Genomic DNA, 21,380 nt, shown 5'->3' with positions numbered 1-21,380 from the left:
ATTCCTTTGCCAGGAGACACCAAATCCTTTTTAAGGACTAGGTCAGGCCAAACAGGGATAATCTCTCTATCTTAATGCCAATTTATTTGGAACCTTAATTACAGTTGCAAAATCCCTTCAAAGCCACATCTAGATTAGTGTTTGATTGAATACCTGGGAGAAGGTTTTTATACACTAGAGGCCGGGAGTCTCGAGGGCCATTTTGGAATTCTGCCTGTGGCGAGCTACTTGGGAAAGACTCTCCAGTCTAGCTAAGTGATCCTCAGGGGTGGTGGTAACAAGCCCTAATGGATGTTTTGGAAATCCACGGGCAATCATTTTGTTGTTGTAATGATGGAGGGTAGGTTCTGCTGGCATTTAGTATCCAGGGCCAGGTTGCAAGAAGACGGCCTCCCACAAGGAGGAATTGGGCAGCATCTTATCCAGTTTCGGGCATCCCTCCAGGCGTTCATGTCAATGACAAATCTATATCATTTTCTGAACTCCCGTATTTTATTTTGCTCAGTTTTTGTACTGAAGTTTCCAGAAATGCACTTAGTGGGTGAATCAAGAGAAATAATCTAGTTATTTTGCTGAGGACTTTACCAAGATTGTCATCAGCCATTTTGGAAAAATCACATGACCAGTAACAAGGCGGCGCCTGGAATCGAAACTGTCAATGAGCCACCCCCGCTTCTGTCTGCGGTGGTAGCTGTCCCTGTCCCGGCAACGTTATGTTAAATGCAAGCCTCACCCTACTTTCTGTCTTCCAGTATAGTGGTAACCCCTAAGCACTTGCCTGTTGAACACACATTTTCTTTCCTTTTTCTTTCTTTATTAGAGTCTAGTTGACACACAATGTTACATGAGCTTCAGGTGTACACATAGTGATTCGACAAGTCTATGCGTTATGCTGTGATCACCGCAAGTGTAGTGGCCATCTGTCACCAACAATATTATTACAGTATCATTGACTATATTCCCTATGTGGTACCTTTTACCATATTTTCTTTGTTTAAGTTGACTTTTTACAGTGACATGTGTACATAGGTTATATTAGCTATGAACCCTCAGGATAGTGAAGGGGGCATTACAACACAGAGGTTATAATAAGGGGCCAGAAGGACTAAGAGCCAAATGTCTACAGTGTTGCGCACTTGCTGAAACTGGGAGTGGCCGAGATAATGAGTAGGGAAGCTTGTGATACATAAACTCATAGGGACAGAAGGGACTTTTGTGAATTTTGAGTCTAATTATTTTTTAAAAATGAAAAAACTAGAACCAAAAAAGGAAAAGGGAGTTGGTTAATGTCACCTAACTAGCTAATGTCAATGTTGGGACCAGACCCAGTACTCGTAATAGAAGGGTCAAATGAGTCTATATGAAACTACTTGAAAATTAAATTAACATTGTTTAACTGAAGTGTTAAGGAAAATGTTTTTCTAAAGATCTAACAATTTAATATACAATTAGCTCCACTATTTTCTAATGTTAAGATGGATTTGGAGGCAAGATTTTACTAGATGTACAATCGGTTATATCGGGACACCCGGGTGGCTCAGTCAGTTAAGTGTCTGACTTTGGCTCAGGTCATGATCTCGGTGTCCTGGGATCGAGCCCCATGTCGGGCTCCCCACTCAGCAGGGAGTCTGCTTCTCCCTCTGCCCCTACCCCACCCCCGCTCATACTCACCCTCTCTCTCTCCTCTCTCTCCCTCAAATAAATAAATAAATAAATAATCTTTTTAAAAAAAGATCTGGTTATATCACATCGATTGTACTTCGTATAACATCTAACTCAGCATTGGCAGACAAAGTATTTGTTTAATGAACTTGTGATTTGAACTTACTACTGCTTATTTCTATTTATGATAAAATAAGTAGAACCTGGGTAAAATTATGAATAGCCTAAAGAGCAAATCAGAAGGCTGGCTTTGGCCAATCCATATCAGGACCGGTTAGTCCTGTCCAAAACATTGGGCCAAAAAAATGAAGGCCCAAGTACTATCACACTTCTCCATTTGCCCAGAAGGGCCACAGTCACCAGTAACGATTGGTTTTTCCTTCCTGACTCAATTTTGTTCAAACTTACTTAGCTACAAAATTGCCATAAGTTTTCCTATGCTGCCACCTACTGGACATAGTAAGTATAGCTTTGAATAAAGCTTTGCCTTCTATTATTCAATGTGCTTGGATACCAAATCGAGAACTTCTTTGGTCTTAAATATCCAAATACTGAACATTTAAAGGTTGTTTCCTCTTATCACTAGAGATTCCTTAATGTCATCCAAAGCCAACACACCTATGAATCTCCATTTTCAAAACACCTCTTCTGTACTAAGTTTAAATCATGATTTCCTTCTTCAAAGTCCCTACTCTGCGAGAAGGTAAATACATTGCTATGGTTCATGTCTTGATGTAAAAGGGAACGTACCCCCTCTCACTGCAAAGAACGAGGCACTGATGGTCTAGGAGCCATGGTTTAGGATAACTTTTAGGAAAAGTTCTGGAAATCGGCCTTATGCCGGAAAATGAGGCGTGGCTTGGCAGTAAGCAGAAAAGGACACGTGCTACCTTGGGATTTAGCTTGGAGAAAAAAAGAGAGAAGGCTAGAAAGAAACTAGCTGGTGATAAAAATAAAAACAATAGTGTCTGCTATATTCCAGGCACATCCCCAAGAAGGTCACAAGTATTGTCATGGGATTCTCACAACAGCCCAGGAAGCAAAGACCGAATGCACTTCACAGAGGAGGAAGTCGGGTTTTGGAGGCCACCAGCTGGCAACGGCAGGGATGCACAAAGCTCGGCGGCCTGGAAGGTGTAGCCCCAGGAGACCACGGACCAGCAGAACTGTCGGGAGACAAAGCCAGAGCAGCTCCTCGTTCGATGCTATTGATTTTAGTTCAAAAAAAAAAAAAAAAATCACAGCCAAAGGAGCCTAAGGAGATATGACAGCCACATGATTTGCGGTATCCCGCATGGGATTCTGGAACAGAAAACGGGCATTAGGTGAAAACGAAACAAGTATGAATCAAGGTTGGGCTTTAGTTAAGAATTTATCAATATGGGTTCATTCACTGTGGCAAATGTATCATACTGAGTTTTTTAAGCCTGGTTTTTAGAGAATGATTAACACTATGGAAAACATCTGATTCCTAAGAATTAGGAGACACGTTAGTATAAAATTGGATTTTGAATGGTTTAAGAACACTGATGGCGGAGAACCGCGGCCACCTCTCTGACGGCGCTTGGCCAAGTCTCACCGCCACCACCATTCCCCAGGGCTGGGGGAGCTGCGACACCGCGCCCTCTGTTCACCCGCCCGCGGCCACGCCGCCCTCTGCCACTGCACCTGCCAGGTCCCGCCAGCCCGGCCTGATGGCGCAGATGGGGCCAGCCCCTGCAGATGGGGCCCTGCGCCAACGAGATCCCGCAGTTCCCCGCCTGCTCCACCACTCAGAGTGACCTGTCCCTGTGTGAGGGCTCAAGGGAGGCCCTAAAGCAGTGCAAGGCCAACCACGGGCTGGGCTCCCTGCCCCGAAGGGACAGGCACAGACTCTGCAGATCCATGGGCCAGCCCCGCACCCACCTTCACCCCTTCACCGACAGCCGGACCATGACGTCAGAGTATACCCATGGAGCTGGGATTGGGAGAGAGGAGGGGGTTTCGCACCCCACAGATGACCGGAGACGCAAATGTGCTGTTAAAAGACTTTGGTTTAGGGCGCCTGGGTGGCTCAGATGGTTAAGCATCTGCCTTCGGCTCAGGTCATGATCCCAGGGTCCTAGGATCAAGTCCCACATCAGGCTCCCTGCTCGGAGGGGAGCTTGCTTCTTCCTCTCCCTCTGCTGCTCCCCCTGCTTGTGCTCTTTCACTCTCTGTCAAATAAATAAATAAAATCTTAAAAAAAAGACTTCGGTTTAGACCAAAAAAAAAAAAAAAAAGAATATTGATTGCCAACATAAGAAGGGAAAGGAAACCATCAAATGATTTAAATTGCTCAAATCCAGATATTTTGTATTAGGAGAAAACATCATCCATACTATTTGTTCTGCTGAGACTTCTCTACTTCTTTCTCTTTTGTTCGTGAAGATTCACACACACACACACACACACACACACTCCTCAACTCTGTATTAACAGTTTATTTTACGTTAGTACAATTACTCAAAGCATGTTCTGCATGTACTGAACTCTTTGTGGCTTATCTCAGCTTGATCCTCTAAATCCTGTGGGAGCGGTCCTATCGTTCCCATTCTACAGGACTGCACGGGACGGCCTGACTATAGACAATTCACAGCGGCACATTGTAGGGCTATGCCAAACCACACCTTGTCCCTCAGCCGATGCCACATCAACACATCAAACAGGTGAACAACTTAATGCTATTGTACCAATGAGCTAAGATCACATCATTCAAGGGACAAAGAAAGGAACTCTGCCAAATTAGTATGTCAAGTCATTGTTTAACAAGACAGGGTGTGTAGGAAATTGAACATGTTCCAAGTAATTTGAGGTTTAGGAAAATGATGATTTTAAGTTCTAAAGTAGCCTTGTAATGGGGTGCCTGCCTGGCTCAGTCCATAGAACATGGACTCTTGATCTCAGGGTCATGAGTTCAAGCCCCACATCAGGCATAGAGCTTACTTAGAAACAAATAAATAAAATAAAATAGGCTTATAATAGAGCCGGCAGAAGACAAAAGACTAAGTTAATGAGTTCCACTGACTTCAATTATAAATTAAAGAAACTTGAGAGTAAGCTGGAATTAGCCAGCAGGAGCTCACTGCAGAGTTCTAAGTCTTGGGGGGGGAAACACACACTTTTTTATTATGAGTAATATGGTAATTTTGGAAAGTTTGGAAAATGAGAAAATAGTTAAAATCACTCACAATCTCCATATGTAGAGAGAGGGGCAGACCCAGGTCTTTTAAGAAATTGCACATTTCACAAGGACACACAGCCAGGGTGTTGAACGGGGTCATGGAAGTGTGGGACCCTAATGCTTAAACTTCATTCCCTTGAAGGTGGGTCCATCTATGCCCAGCAACAATCCATGTTGTCTGCTCTTAGAGCCAGTCCGCTTGGGTTTGAATCTAGGCAACATCATTTCCTACCAAATAACCTTCAGCAAGCTGCTTAAGCTTTGCTGTGCCTTAGTTTTCTATTTGCAATATGGGGATAATACCAATCTCAGATGATGACGAAGTTTAATTTAGAACATAGTTAAAAACTTAAGCTATTACGGTCTTTTCTAAACACATAACGTATACACGTTTATAAAACTCACTCATTTCATGCATAAATATTTTTCCATGTTTTTGGGTCTTTCAGAAGACCAAGCATTATACTTAATGTGTAACCTAAAGATTCCTCAATTGGACATTTTGGGTGTTTAAAAAGAGAGATGCTTAGGGGCCTCTGGGTGGCTCAGTTGGTTAAGCATCTGACTCTTGATCTCAGCTCAGGTCTTGATTTCCGGGTCATGAGTTCAAGCCCTGCTTTGGGTTCCATGCTGGGCATCGTGCCTACTTTAAAAAAAGTGGGGGAGATGCTTAACATCAGGTGGCTTTGCCTGTTGAAAGCACTAGAGTCACCTTCAAGGCCAAAGGCTGGTAACATTTTAAGGAATAAGCCAAATGGACATAGATCTTTGACAAATCGAAGACATCAATTAAGAGGGCTTGTTGGGAAACAAGATGCATACTGCCTTCAGATGGAAGACAAAGTCAGTGGTACCTCTTGGAGTTGTCCATGGCTGAGGCCTCAAGAGCAGTGGGGAAGTAGTTGGTACTAGATGGAACCTTCTAGGGGCCCTTCCTGAAATCTAGGTTAACATGAAACAGTGAAGATGTGGAAGAGGGTAATTCCTTTGCCCAAAATTATTGAGAGGCAAAAGTGGAGGTCAAAGACAAGTTTGGTAAATCCTGAAGCCTGTTCATACGTCTAGCTACCTTTAGGTAGTGAGTGCAGTCTAAGCCCAGTTTCCCTTGTGAATAGCTGTGAGGCCTTGGGCATGTAACCTAACCTCCGTGCTGGCGTAAAACTGAAATATACCTCCAGGGGACCTCCAGGGGAGCGTTAGCTATTGCATAACCTTTCACGGTGTGGCATGCTAAGGCATGTTAGTTTGGGAGCATTTTAATAAATATGTTTCTCATACATGAAGTATAAAGGCTTAGAGCTACACTGAGCGGTAGAATTTGAATTTCTGAGGCCATAAGTAATATATATATTTTTACCAGCTCCTAGAAGTGGGAAGGAGCCTAGCTTTGTTTCCTTTCCCCTAAGTCCTTCTTCAAAGTGTTGTACAGAAGTCACACACCAAGTTAGAATTGAAAATACATCCCTCTGGCTTCAACTCTGAGCAATTAGAATAATCTGAATCACTGTTTTTTTACATTAAAAGAATGTCAATCGTAGTGATCATTTTCCTCCTAGGAACCAAAATATCCTTCACTTGCAAGCTGGATTCATACCCTTAGTCTAATTATGAGAAAAACACGGGACATAGCCCAGTAGATGGGCATCATGTAAAATACTTGTCCAGTACCCCTCAAAACTGTCAAGTCCTCAAAAACAAAATCTGAGAACTGATCACAGCCAAGGGAGCCTAATGAAACATGACAACTAAATATAAAATGGTGTCCTGGATGGGCTCCTGGAACAGAAAAAGGGCATTAGGTCAAAACTTGAGGGACTCTGAAGAAGCTATGGATGGGAGTTAACAGTAATATCAAGATTGGGTCATTATAACAAATGTTTTATACTAATGTAAGCTGTTACTAATGTAAGCTGTTAATAGGCAAAATGGAGGAATATATGGGAACTCTAAGAGCTTCTCAATCTTCTGTAAATCTAAAAATTCATCTAGAATGGAAGTCTATTTAAAAAATTTTAAGTCTACAGGTATACACAGTAATATGAATGTATAGAAAGGGGCGCCAGGCTGGCTCAGTCGGTAGAGCATGTGACTCTTGATCTCGGGGTTGTGAGTTCGAGCCCCAAGTTGGGTGTGGAGATTAGTGAAAATCTTTAAGATGAATGAATGAATCAATCAATCAATGAATAGAAAAAAGTCTGGAGACACTGAACCAATACTATTTTTATGGTAATTTGCCTACCCTGTGCCCTAGGAGTTGCTTCTATGGAAGACATAACCATATAGCACTGGAGGGGAAGATAAAAGAGAAAAGTGGAAACCAGTTGAGGCTCATCTCTTAATCAGCAGAAAAGTTTTATTTCTTTTAAGGACAAACAATTAAACCACATCCAAGTCCTTAACTTACAGACGCAAACCAAAGTAGTAGCCATTTAAAGCATTAGCTATTGAGGTACAATACATACATGGGGGGGGAGGGGAATGCTTCACCATCTGAAGCTTATACCAAACTGCTCGATCGACAGCTGAGCTCTGCTAGTGCTTGGGTGTGGCCGAGGGGAAGAGCGTAACTGCAGAACCAAAGGAGAACAGCTGTGTTCCGCAAGTACTGAAGCATTCTGGACTGCATTGGTGAGGGTGGGTTTCACATATAAGGGAAAGGGGTGGGAAAAGGCTACATCCCCCCCAGGGCATTAGGCTGCCTTGCAGAGGGCCACAGCAGAAAAGCGGACCTCCCCTTGCTCACGCTCGGTGAATTCTCTGCAGACCTTGGCGGCATCCTGAAAGGAGAAAGGTCATTCATATCCAAACAGCAGCGGCTCAAAAGGAAGTTCCAACAGGAAAGTTAACGGTAAGGCGCAGAGGTCACCCTGATCAACTTCAAACCTCCCATTAAACTTGTAAACCAGGGCTGGCTTCAGACCAAAAATAAATAAATAAAAAATTAAAAAAAAATCAGGTGTTGGGCAAGACAAGAACTCATGCACACACTTGACTTTAGAAGCCTTGACTTCTTTATGACTTTCACCAAGTGCTCTGGGCTTCTTCCACCTTGTGCCTGGTTTTGACAAGAAAACTACATACACTAGGAATGCACTTTTCCTCAAATAGCAACAAGGTAAAAAATAGATCCTCTCTCCCATAAGGGGGCCTAAGAGAAAAGTTCCCCTAACTCAAGAAATTCCAAGTAAACACAAATTCCTTTCAAGTAAACATTTTACCGAACAGCCTTAAATGCCTGGTGTTCCAGGTGTTAATGACTTATTGATGGTGGAAGGACATGTGTTACTAGTTCTAAGACCCAGATTACAAAGATTGGTAACAGAAAATTGATCCCAAATTCTAGGGTTTAAACGCCTTGGCATAGTAAATATCAATCACTGCTTCATCTGTAAAAAATCTAGTGGAAAGATAGCTCCACAAACCATATGAAACATAAGACCTTTAAGAGGACAGAACAGTCATGACGCATCAGCTCCCAAGGTCTAAAAACCATCGACTCCATGAGCTGGCCCTTAAAAGGCATCAGCCACATCCAGTTTTGCTCCTGCTTTAGAACCAGTCTAGAGGGGATTCTAGATTGACATCTACATATTTCATTCTCCATCAGAATTATTATACTGCTATTCCAGACCTTTCCTGTAGGACCCACAGGGATAACGACTATTAAAGGTGTGTCTATAAAGGGAATAGTCATTCATCTCCTACAGACCATGAGCAGTGACCTCAGAATTCATGGATTAAGTTTATGTCATTTCTTACCAGTTTAGCAACAATTTACTATATAGTTCAGACAACCTAATACAGCTTCAACCATATACAACCAGCCTTACTTAGGATAAGAATTTTCACTAATTAAGATGCTGGTTTATTCCATTTAAGTGAGATTCTAGTTAGTTTTTATTGTTTTTTTTTTTAAAGAGGGTTTTACCTTCCCCACACCTCATAAATTCTACTCAAGTAACAGTTTTTGGTATCCTATGTGGAGTACATTTTTGAGGTATTAGCAGTGTTCAATACGAAAGTACCTTAAAGCTTTATTAGAAGGACCAGTCTTTCCCCCAAATGGGTCATCACCAGAAGTTCTGCCTCTTACTCTCTCCCCTAACTAAATTCTACCTTTGCAAATCCCCCTCAATCCTGCTTTTCTAGATCTATTTCTCATTCCACATTACTACTCCCATATGCCCCTCCTATATCCGAGAATTAGCTCTAACTGATCTCAGGTGTGTGGGATAGCAGGCTAGAGAAAGTGACCCTCCCTCCTTTGCGGCATAATTTGGTCCAGCAGCACCTTGAGGTCATGAGGTTTAGGACATTCCAAAGCCAGGTCTATTACCCAGGAAGGTAGTACTGAACAGTGGCTAGGATTGCCCAGATTTGAACCACGGTTTTGCCATTTAAGTCATTGACCCTGAGCATCACTTAACCTCCTGTACCTCAGTTTCCCCACCTGTAAAATGTGGGTATAATACCCACCTCAGAGCCTCATTAAAAGCATTCTCTAAAAGCTAGAAGTCACTTAGAATAGCATCTAGCACAGGGGTCAGCAAACTGTAGCCTGCTGCCTATCTTTATGAATAAAGTTTTAATAGAATATGGCCACATATTCACTTAGACGTGGTCTCAGAATGGACTACAAGCATACCTCATTGTATCGCACTCCGTCTTACTGCACTTCTGAGACTGCATTTTTACAAATGCAGTTTTTAGCAACCCTGCACCAAGCGAGTCTACCAGCACCTTTTTTCAATAGCATCTGTGTTTCTGTGTCACATTCTGGTGATTCTTGCAGTATTTCAAACTTTTTTCACTGTATTTATTATGGTGATCTGTGATTAGTGATATTTGATGTCACTATTATAATTGTTTTAGAGTGCTACAATCCACACCCATACAAGAGAGCGACCTCAATCAATAAACGTTGTGTGTGTTCTCACTGCTCCGGTGACCAGCTTTTCCCCCATATCTCTCGCCCCTCAGGCCTCCCTGTTCCGAGATGATATTGAAATTAGGCCAATTAATAACCCTACAATGGCCTCTAATGCGTTCAAATGAAGAGTCACACATCTCTCACTTTAAATCCAAAGCTAGAAATGATTAAGCTTAGTGAGGAAGGCACGATGAAAGTTGAGATAGGCTAAAAGCTAGGACTCTTGTGCCAAACAGCAAGTTGTGAATGCAAAGGAAAAGTTCTTGAAGGAAATTAAAAGTGCTACCCCTGTGACCACATGAATGATAAGAAAGCAGAACAGCCTTATTCCTGGCATGGAGAAAGTTTGAGTGATCTGGATAGAGGATCAAACCAGCCACAACATTCCCCTAAGCCAAAGCCTAATCCAGAGAAAGGCCCTAACTCTTCAATTCTGTGAAGGCTGAGAGAGGTGAGGAAGCTGCAGAAAAGTCTGAAGCTAGCAGAGGTTGGTCCAAGTTTAAGGAAAGAAGCTGTCTCCATAACATCAAAGTGCAAGGTGAAGCAGCAACTGATGGAGAATCTGCAGCACATTATCCAGAAGATTAGCTAAGATCATTAATGAAGGTGGCTACACTGAACAACAGACTTCCCACGTGGATGACCTAGGCTTCTATTGGAAGATGATACCATGTAGGACTTTCATAGCTAGAGAGGAGAAGTCAATGGTTGGGTTCAAAACTTCAAAGGACAGGCTCTCTTATTATGGGCTAATGCAGCTGGTGATTTTAAGTTGAAGCCAATGCTCACTTACCATTCTGAAAATCCTAGGGCCCTTAAGAAGTAGGCTACATCTACTCTGCTTGTGCTCTATAAACGGAAAAACAAAGCCTGGATGACAGTACCTCTGTTTACAACATGGTTTACTGAATATTTTAAGCCCACTCTTGAGACCTCCTGCTCAGAAAAAAAGATTTCTTTCAAAATGACTGCTCATTGACAGTGCACCCACACAGTTCTGATGGAGATGGACAAGATTTGTGCTGTTTTCACGCCTACTAAATAACGTCTACTCTGCAGCCCCATGAATCAAAAAGTCATTTCAACTTGCAAGTCTTTTTAAGAAACACATTTCGTAAGGCCATAGTGAGTGATTCCTCTGATGGAGCCGGGTAAACTGAAAATCTGCTGGGAAGGATTCACCATTCTAGAGGTCATTAAGAACATTCCTGATTCATGGGAAGAGATCGAATATCAACCTGAACAGGAGTTTGGAAGACATGAATTCCAACCCTCATGGGACTCTGAGAGGTTCAAGACTGAGTGAAAGAAGTACCTGCAGGTGTGGTGGAAAGAGCACGAGAACTAGAATGAGAAGCAGAGCATGAAGGTGGGACTGAATTGCCATCTCATGAGAAAACCTGAATGGATGAGGTGTTGTTTCTCATGATGAGCAAAGAAAGTGGTTCCTTAAGATGGGATCTACTGGTGAAGATGCTGTGAAGGCTGCTGAAATGACAACAAAGGCTTTCGGGGCTAGAATATGACATAAACTAAGTTGATAAAGCAGCTGCAGGGTTTGAGAGGATTGACTCCAATTTTAAGAAGTTCTACGTGGGTAAAATTCTGTATCAAAAGCATCATATGCTACAGGGAAAACATTCCTGAAAGGAAGAGTCCATGGATGCAGCAAACTTCACTGACGGCTTATTTTAAGAAATTGCCACAGCCACCCCAACCTTCAGCAACCACCACCCGATCAGTCAGCAACCATCGACATGGAGGCAAGACCTCCACCAGCAAAAACTTTACAACTCAGAAAGCTCACATGATGGTAGGCATTTTTTTTAGAAATGAAGTATTTTTAATTAATATACGCACACTGTTCTTTTAGACAGAATGCTACTGTACACTTAACAAACTACAATGGAGTATGAACAGAACTTTTATATGCACCAGGAACTAAAAATTTCATTTAATTCACTTCATTGCAATATTCGCTTTACTGCAATGGTCTGGAACTGAACCCACAACATCCCTGAGGTATGCCTGTCCTTGCAACAGAGCCAAATGCCACACAAAGCCTGAAATACTTTCTACCTGGCTCTTTACAGAAAGTTTTCCAGCCCTTCATCTGCACACTGAGCACTCAAAAAAGATTAGTTATTACTACAAATGAAGTACTTACACCTTAACAGCATTTTTTCTTATCACAATTAAGCAACTTCCCTTTATAACAGTAAATTGATTCAATTCTAGAGACTTGTTTTTAGGGGGAAGGGGCCCCAGGTAGTCTATCAGCCCTTGTCCAGAACTAAGAGGTCTCTGGAATCCTTTACAGTAGGACAGTCATCCTAGATCTTAAAGTGCTTATCGAGGCAGGTTCTGAATCTGCTCCTCTCATCCTCTAACAGTGGCCCGAGGAGAAGAAAAAACTGAAGTCGACGGCCTAACTGGAGTCCCTAGTACACCAGCTGTAAGACAGACCCTAATCCAGCAGTGTGACAGGGATTAAGAAAGGCTCAGGTTGGGTCCCTTGAGTGGTTAGCTGTGATGTAATCTGACAAGAGGACAATGGTCACCTTAATCCCACAAGGAAGTAAAGCAATGACTTGCAGGCTAATTCTAACCCTGGACTAAAGTCAGCACACGATACAGATCAGTCAGGGCTGCTCTGGAGGATCCTGTTTAAGACCATTTGCTAGAAAATACGGTAGACAGAATTACTAAAATAGGGGCGCCTGGGTGGCTCAGTCGTTAAGCGTCTGCCTTCGGCTCAGGTCATGATCCCAGGGTCCTGGGATCGAGCCCGCATCGGGCTCCCTGCTCCGCAAGAAGCCTGCTTCTCCCTCTCCCTCTCCCCCTGCTTGTGTTCCCTCTCTCGCTGTCAAATAAATAAAAATTTAAAAATCTTAAAAAAAAAAAAAAAAGAATTACTAAAATAATCTTTAAGCCCTAAAGACTGCTATTAACCCAGACGACGGGGTGCTGGCTGCCCTGAAGAAGTACTACCACCTGAGACAATATGGCCAAAGAAAGGTGGGCCTCAGTGGAAGATGGGTTCCAAAGATTACCTGCAGCAAGGAGTCCTCTGAACTGGTGCCATGGTTTACCGGGAAAGGCATTCGTCCATCTGGAACAGAGAAGCCAGGCAGCTCAACTTTCTCTGCAGATTTTCTGGCTGCCATGCTTACCTAGCCTAAAGAGAAGTTTTCCATCTCCCAAATACCACTGCCACTCCCACAGAGGAAGGCTGGTCAGAAGCAATCGGCTGGAAAGGAAGTTCGAATGCTCCTGGATACCCACCCGGGGCAATTCTCATCCTCAAGCAACAGGACCACACAAGCCCAATGTGGTCACCCTAACAGAAAGGCTTGGGCCACATCTCCTGGGAAGGGTCCCAGAGCAAAAGGCAGACGCAGCCTCTGAGGTACTGAGGAGGTGGAGCCAAGAAGGGATCTTTCGGATCTCACTGCCCCTTAATGACTGCTTACTGGCCCCAAGTCTCCTTCGCTCTTGTCTGCTTATAGGTGGTTCTTGAGGCAACATGGCTGCAAATCTTCATTAATACAAAGGGGATGACTCTTACCAGATGGCTAATCTTTCTTGTTGGCATATACCAGCTAAGAGAAATTACCCCCCAACATGTCCAAATTCTTTCTATGCAAACAAGATCACATTGAGGCATTTATCTTTTTCCAAAAGTATTCCTTGTCAGGATGCTGCGGGAGATCCCACAGTGGTAATGCTGTAGGGGAAGGTGGGAAGAGAAAACCTGAACACGGATGCCTTGAACTGGCACGGATCTCTTTGCCGGTTTGGGACTAAAACCATTCTTTCTGCAGGTCACTGCCTGATGGGTGGTGGAAGTGCTCTGTGTGATAAAGGGGTAAGTGCCCCAGTGAGAATACCTCGTTGTTCTGGCTTTGTGAACAAAGACACACTTCATAAAGATACACTAACTGCCACAAAGTCACGCACCAATACCGTAAGAGGAATTTCATCTGGAAGAATGCCTGAAACTATGTGGGGTTCCAAAAATGGAGTGAAACCTACCAAGTTCGTAGAGATGGCCATCCACGTTGTTAAACAGAATAAAATGAAAATTCACTTTGTCATCTACCTGAGGAGAGTCAAGAAATATTTTTGAAGATGAGTTTTTTGATTGTACTATACACTGCATTAAAAATGTTTTCCTTCAGCTTTACTGATACATGACATAATATTGTATAAGTTCAAAATGTATAACATGTTAATTCAATACACATATTTTGCAATATGATTTTAAGAGCAGAACTTAATTTATTAAAAATAAATTCTGTCACTCTTTAAGTACAATGCGCTGGAACTTATTATTTTAAATTAGTATAGCTAACACTTATGTATTTCCTATATACTAGACAATATTATAAGACTATCATAAAACCATAATCTATTAAAATAAATATAGTAACTATCAGAAAGCTATGACTTTTTCCTGAGGAGGAAATTCAGGCTTAGGAAGGATTAAGTATTTCACCCAAGGTCAAGACTAGAAAGTGGTAGGGCCAACAGTAGTTATAAAGGCACGGATACAGACTTAAATCTAATTAACTGTTGATTGAAGGACTGTGTTCAGATTAATAATATATTTAAGCCTTCTAGAAACCGTCAGTCCTTGCTGGTAATCTTACTCTCTCCAACAGTCTGTGGGAGGAGTATGTGAAATGCTCAGTTGCCAGGAGGGGGATATTCCTCTCAGAATCATTTGGATCTAAACAAAATACTGTTTGAATTTACTCAAGACTACGTTTACTGCCAATTAGATTTCTGAAGAGCCATTTCAACGAATAGGTCCAATCAAAGCATGATTCTGGAAGAGTTTTCTGGGCTTAATTGGTCTTAATTGGCCTTGGGTGGAAAGGTCTGCTGTGTTCAGGTAAGAGGTTCCTGTATGTATTCCAGGGGAGACACAGAGCCGCCTGGGCAGCCTGGCTCTGATCTGTAATTGCATTTACCCGACATTGGCCTTCCTGTGCCACGGCATCATGGGCTGCCTGAATGGCCTGCAGACAAGAGAGAATAATGAGCACAAAACCCTCTGTAGTCATTTAAAACTGACGCTCTGGAAGTTCTTTTCCTACCTCGTTCTTTTCAAAGCATTTTGCTCGGTCTTCAGGGGACAGCTTCTCCGTTTCAGAAAGAAACTGTTTCAGGACTGACCCATCCTCTTAAAAAAAAAAAAAAAAAGGCACATTAGTAAAGACAGAATAGTGCAAATGGGTGCACATTTACAGCACACTTAGGCTGTTACACAGCCAGCCACATTCGGTGACTGGTCTTTACTATGGCCCTGGAGGGGGTAGATGAGCTGTCCCTTCTCCCTCAGCCTCTTTCCAACCAGTCCCTTCTCTCTGCATTCAAGCCGATGAACTCTCCGCTCCTCCAGAGGGCGCCAAGCCCTCTCCTGCAGCTCTTCCCAGCCATCCGGACGCTTTTCCCCTCCCACCTCACACTCAACCTCTCAAATCCCCATCACCTTCCTTACGGTGCTTATGCATTTGGAACATGTATTTGTGAGATCTGTCTTGCTATAAAGGCAGGGACTGTCTTATCTATTGCTAGTTGGATTTTTTTTTGGTTTATGTCAAGATTTATTTAAGTAATCTCCATGCCCAACCGGGGAGTCGAACTCACGAGCCAGAGATCAGGAGTCGCACGCTCTACAGACTGAGCCAGCCTGGCGCCCTTCTAATCGCTATTATCTATAGCAACTGGCTACACACAACCCTACGTGGTACAACAACATTCTAGTCTAATAATAGGTTCTCAAACCAAGATTTTTTACTTCAGGGTAGAAAACGCAATCTTAGTAGTACGGATATCCAGAAAGACATTAACTTAAGGATCTTAAGAAGAAATGTAAAGTGCCTAGTAGTCTGGCCCAGAGACAAATGACCAGCTGACAGTTTGGTATAAGCATTTTGTCACTGCTCAATGTGGCTAAATCTAGGAGACGCTGAAGACATGTCTAGAGCAAGATCGATTTGTATTTCAAAGACCGCATTCCAACTTCCAGCTTTAAACTCAAACAAATTAGTTAAGTAAAGACCACTTAAAATTTGGAAGGAATCCTCTTCATTTTACGGGGAGGGCTAGGTCTCCGATTACTTTCCTGTGGCATGATCATGACCACGGCTACAAGAGTTCTCGTAGCTTCTGCTGACCTCCCAAACACAGGACTCTGAAGTGAGACTTACTGCAGAAGAAATAGAGGATCAATCTACACCTCCTTAACGTGCCAAGTCAATATTTGATAAATTGAGTTCTAGAAGATTTGGATCTTTATGGCCAGACAAGCACCCCCCCCCTTTTTTTTTAAAGATTTTTATTTATTTGACAGAGAGAGAGAGAGAGAGACAGCGAGAGAGGGAACACAAGCAGGGGCAGTGGGAGAGGGAGAAGCAGGCTTCCCGCCGAGCAGGGAGCCCGATGCGGGGCTCGATCCCAGGACCCTGGGATCATGACCTGAGCTGAAGGCAGACGCTTAACGACTGAGCCACCCAGGCGCACCACCCCCCGCCTTTTTTTTTTTTTTAATTTCGGAAGTATACCAGCAGCAGTCTTGGCCACACTTACCTTGCTTAAAAAAACAAAACAAAACAAAACAAAAACCCATATCTGACCTGCTCCAAGCAACACCGTGGACTATATTAGCTGAAATTATTCCATTCTTAGCCACCCCCATCCATTGTCTAAATCAGGAGTTGGCAAACTACTGTGCCTATTTTTGTATTATTGGAACACAGCCACATCCACTGGTTTACATCTTGCCTGGGGCTGCTTTTCAACTGCAAAGACAGAGACCCACCGGCCCTCAAAACCCTAAAAGATTTACTCTCACCTTTCAAGAAAGTTTGTTGACCCTTGGCCTCTTAGCACGCATTATGCCATGTATTTTAACATATTTTCGTGCCGTTCATTGTGCTTCTGACAAGCCTGAGGGCTGAGACTCCTTTCTGGAAGTGAGCTCAGACCCCAGACCCTTGTTCGCAGCTGGATCCTTTCAAGGTCTCAAGGTGCTATGTTTCCCCGCAGGAACCTCCACGGTATCCTCGTCTGGCTGCTCTAGGCTACTGTGCTTCTCCTGTTGCTTAAGAGACCCAGAACCATTAGAGACAGGTCCTAAGTGGTGATCTTTTATGGTTTAACATCATCTCTAATTCTTCTGGAGTGTCGAGCCTTGAACAAGGGCACATGAGAACCACGCATATGCAGGGAAGTAGTACAGAACTACCTCTCTCTCCCTCTTCCTTCCAGGTGGAAGAAGCTAGACCGTGTTTCTTGGAAAAGGAGTTTCCTTTCCTCGAAAGAAAATCCATCATGAATTTGCCTACTGATTACATCCAGATCAGTAGGTTTCAAAAAAGTCAGGCGACCACTTCGCTGAACAGACCCCTGGGGGTGTGGGGATGACAAGCTCTGGTTAACCAGAGGTCAGCCGGAGGACTGCCCTCCAAACCCACTTACCGAACTGCAGTTTGTCCTGGTTATTGGCCACGGCATGGATCAGCCCGACGGTGCCACACGAGTTGCCGATGGTCTGCTTCATGAAGTACACCTTGGGGCTGACCTCTTGTCCCTTCAGCTCCTCAATCTGCTTTTTCCTGAAGTTCTCATGCTGTGAATAGAAAACATTTTTTTAGACCTCATGAAAATGCAAAGCCCTAACAGACGGCAGCACAGCGAGTTCTACCACCTAAATGGAAACACAAGTGGGACGTGTGACCAGGAGCCTCGGTCCTAGGTGCTGGCCAGCACCCAGAGGATCGCCTGTCTGCCTCCCACACCCACGCCAGCCCGGAGGGTGCTGAGAGGTTCCGAGACTCCACCCTGATGCTGCAGTGCAGTCGTGGCTTGGATGTTGCCCAAGGATTTGTCTAGACACCACTGCAGCCTTTTAGCTTGAAAATGTGTGGTGTCCTGAAGTCAGAAAGACAGGCACGTTCATTTTTTTTTGTCCTTAAACCACCACCACCACCGAGATTTCACACAGGACCCCAATCAAGCTTTGGTCAATTTAACATCCTAATAAACACCAGCCAGTCTATATCCCAGTATTCTTTAAAGTTCTACTTCTACTGTGTCCAAGTGCACTTCTTTTCAATAACAAATACAAAACAAGACTTAGCTGCTGAAAGGAACAATTTTAAGAAATTATTCCCTCACTTTTTTTTTTTGGAAGGAAAGACAACTGACCTAGGGTTCTGGGCTGTGATTCCACAAAATCTTCTCACCCTACGAGAGAAGATGTGACACTTGCCTGTCCTTGTCAACAATACATTTTGAGGACAGATTAACAATGGGGGGAGGGATCAGTAAATGAATGAGACTAGAGATAGTTTTCCTCAAAGAATCCATCTGCTCTTTGTACAGTAATTTAGTGGGCTTGTCTGGACCTTTCACTAATGAATTTTAGACCTTAAAGGTAGGACTTCTCAGTTAAAGCACGGTACTGATGCCATAGAAACACTAATGTGTCATAACTAGTATAATTGGACAGAACATCGGAAGTACGTTTCCTTTGTTTTTGTTGCTGTTTTTTTTTTTTTTTTTAAATATTTTAAGTAATCTACACCCAATGTGGGGCTCTAACTTACAACCCTGAGATCAAGAGTTGCACACTTCACCCAATGAGCCAGCCAGGTGCCCCTAGAAGTATATTTGTAATTCCAGTAGCCTTGCATTACTATACACATAACTGACTTAGTTTAAGCCTGGTCTGTGACGCCATCAGATGAGTAAGATCTCCTACCCCACAAGACCAACTAATTGGAAGTTCTAACATCAAAGATCTACCACATCTTTGAAATGAGTTACTATTCATGGGCTGTTAAGGATTTTCACTTTTCTGGGTTGGTTTTTTTAATGGGATAGCACCATTCTTTTGTTGTTTGAGCTCTTGCATGGAGATACTTCTGCAAATATTTCATTATCACTTAAAATGTTTCAGAACTGGTTAGTGGGCAGCTGGGTGGCTCAGTCGGTTAAGCGTCTGCCTTCTGCTGGGATCTCAGGGTCCTGGCATGGAGCCCCAAGAATCAGGCTCCTTGCTCAGCAGGGAGTCTCCCTCTGCCCCTCCCTGCTGCTTGTGCCCGCACTCCCGCTCGCTCTATGTTCTCCCTCACTCTCAAATAATAAAATCTTAAAAAAAAAAAAAAAAAAACAAAACTGGTCCAGTTAAGACTTCATAACACTTAGACAAAATCAGATGCTTTCTAAATTAACATCAGCTTATTTGGAAGTCAACATATAACCCTCAACTTTTCTTTGAATTTGCTTCAGTGTTTAGCCTAATTGGTGTTTTGCGTCACAGACTAGGTGCTCAACAAATCTGACTGCCCCAGCTAGAGCTAAAGGACTAAGCATCCAGATCACTCAAATCAGAACGTTCTTTAACAAGCGCAGCTTGATCCACTGAAAAGCAAGCAGTGGGCTTTTGAAAGACAAACACGATGCACCACTGCCTCCCAGAGGCCTTGCCTGGGAGTGCTGCTCAAAACCTCCGAGTCATCATGGATCCTCTAATAAGAGCGCTCCGGCAGAGGCTCAAAGGAGAGAGGAGATTGTGTTTGATTCTGTCAACAGGGAAGCTAATTTGACTTGCAATTATTCGGCAGCTCCGGTTTACCTAACCAAAGGCCTTGGCAATAAAAAAACATGTCAGTGGGATTATCCTAATAGCTTTAATAAGGGTTTTTAACTCACAATATCAAGCCCATTTCCTAGGAGGAATGCCTGCAACTTCCCATAGAGCTTAATAATTTATGCTGAGGATGCTTCTAGAACACCCAGCCCTAGCATGGTGCTTCAGTTAAAGCTTCCACTGTTTGGAATGATGCCCCAAAGGCTACTGCCCCAGGTTTTGTTAATGCAGATTTCACCACTCCCAAATCGGGGGTCAAGTGACAGCAATAGGAGATAAGACAATGCCATGCCAGTTAGTGGGATTTCATACATCGCAAGACAACAATTACCCCAGCTACCTTTTTATATCTGATGCTCAGTCTTTGAGGTACATACATCCATGCACACTTGTAGGAGGAAGACCATCTAAAGGGAAATGAAAAGGTGTTTCTAAAACTGCTTTAATGCCCACCTATTTCACTTAGCTACAAGGTCAGAGAGGAAAGACAAGCGAGGTGTAAGGAGGTCCCCACACACAAATGATTAAGCTTTTTTTAAAAAAGCACATCGGAGAGCCTAAAAACCAAGTGTGCATGTTGTAGGGAGTGGAGGGTGGGAAGAGACCCAAATCCACCAAAGACGCAGGAGTGGAGATGGAGCATTAGAGAACCTACTGTTTTGCTGTGGCTTAGGCAAGCCCGTCCCCCCCCTTCCCCATTTTACTGCAAGGTGGGAGTCTGAGAACCAAACAATAAACTGGCAGGTCACAGCCCTTAAAGGGAAACAACCAGCCATCCCCATCCCTTGGAGTGGAAGCCTCTGAAAAGCGTAGGTTGAGGCCAACTCATGAATAGGATGAATTCCTTCTCTGGATAATGGAGATGATGGAACAGAGATGCTGCTGCTTCTCCTTGAAATTCACGGCAATGCTGGATGGACGAGCGAGGAGCCAGTAAATTCTCTAACCACCCATGAGTAGGTGCCATGAAAGGGCGGGCTTCTCACCCCATCCCCCGCAGGAAGGCGGCAGTTTTGCAGGTATGGGCGCCCGGTCCGGGAGGGGAGCGGAAGGGAGGGAAGCCGGGAGTCCACACGGTCCTCCGCGCCTCACTCGGCTCTGGAAGCGGCGCGCACCACCCCGGGCCCACGCACCCCGGGCCCCACGCCCTACCTGGGCCGTGAGGGGAAACAGCAGCAGCAGCGCGCAGGCAGGCGCGGGCACCGAGCCCAGAGCCTCCTCCTCCAGCCCCAGCACGTCCGCGAAGCGCCACTGGCCGGCCACCCCCAGCCGGGCCAGCACCTGCGGAGAGGAAAGACGGCGGCCAGGCGCGCCGAGACCCCGCCAGTGGCGGGCGCCTGCCGGAGGGCGGGCCCGGCCCGGCGCCCTCGGTGCCCCCACCCCAGCCTGGGAGGAGTCGCGGCCTGCCCCGCCCCCATCCCCCGCCGGCGCAATGACACAGCACAAAGCGCGGCCCCCACGTGGCTCCCGCGAAGCCCGCGCCACGCCCTCGGGAGCTGGGCCCGCACCCTCCCCCCTCCCACCTCCGACGGTTCCGCAGAGTCACCCCCCGACCCCGAGGCCGCGGCACAAGGAGGGCGCCCGGGACGCCGCTGGGTCCCTGCGAGACAGCCGGAGCTGATGCGCGCCTCCGCCTCGGCGCTCCCGGGGGAAGGGGACAGAGGCAGTGCGAGACGCCACTCACTTTGTTCAGCATCTGAAAGGCAAATGCAAAAAAAAATACAAAAATAAAGCCGGTCATCGAGGCAGCTACCTGGCGAGCGCTGACCCTCAGCTCTGCGCTCCCCGGGCAACGGTGCACCCGACGCTTACCTCGGGGTTAATCTCCATCGGTTTGAGCTGCATCTTCGCGGAGCGCAGGAGGACCCACTATCAAGAGAAGAGGAAAAACAGCAAAAGGAGCCGCCCAGGCTGCCGCTATA

General features: G+C 44.6%; 1 protein-coding gene across 1 annotated transcript; it reads right to left on the bottom strand.

Moving 5' to 3' along the window:
• Positions 1-7,185: 7,185 nt before the first annotated feature.
• Positions 7,186-21,375, bottom strand: UCHL1 (ubiquitin C-terminal hydrolase L1). Its single transcript, XM_036076938.2, has 9 exons — positions 21,271-21,375; positions 21,143-21,154; positions 20,611-20,739; positions 17,283-17,433; positions 14,897-14,982; positions 14,771-14,818; positions 13,830-13,896; positions 12,848-12,906; positions 7,186-7,641 (listed from the first exon to the last, which is right to left on the bottom strand). Exons 1-9 carry the CDS (start codon positions 21,301-21,303, stop codon positions 7,555-7,557), a joined length of 672 nt encoding a protein of 223 aa, XP_035932831.1. The 5' UTR covers positions 21,304-21,375; the 3' UTR covers positions 7,186-7,554.
• Positions 21,376-21,380: the final 5 nt, after the last annotated feature.

Source organism: Halichoerus grypus, chromosome 3 (genome assembly GCF_964656455.1).
Source record: "Halichoerus grypus chromosome 3, mHalGry1.hap1.1, whole genome shotgun sequence".
Classification (NCBI taxonomy): domain Eukaryota; kingdom Metazoa; phylum Chordata; class Mammalia; order Carnivora; family Phocidae; genus Halichoerus; species Halichoerus grypus.
This window is presented reverse-complemented; position numbering and strand designations above follow the sequence as displayed.

Bases quoted from the DNA above. Each gene is read 5' to 3' on its own strand.
- UCHL1 (XM_036076938.2), bottom strand. From the start codon at position 21,303: ATGCAGCTCAAACCGATGGAGATTAACCCCGAG. The intron at 14,983-17,282 runs GTAAGTGGGTTT...TTTTTTTTTAAG, and splicing joins CCAGGACAAACTGCAGTTCG to AGGATGGGTCAGTCCTGAAA. The intron at 14,819-14,896 runs GTAGGAAAAGAA...TCTTGTCTGCAG, and splicing joins AATGCTTTGAAAAGAACGAG to GCCATTCAGGCAGCCCATGA.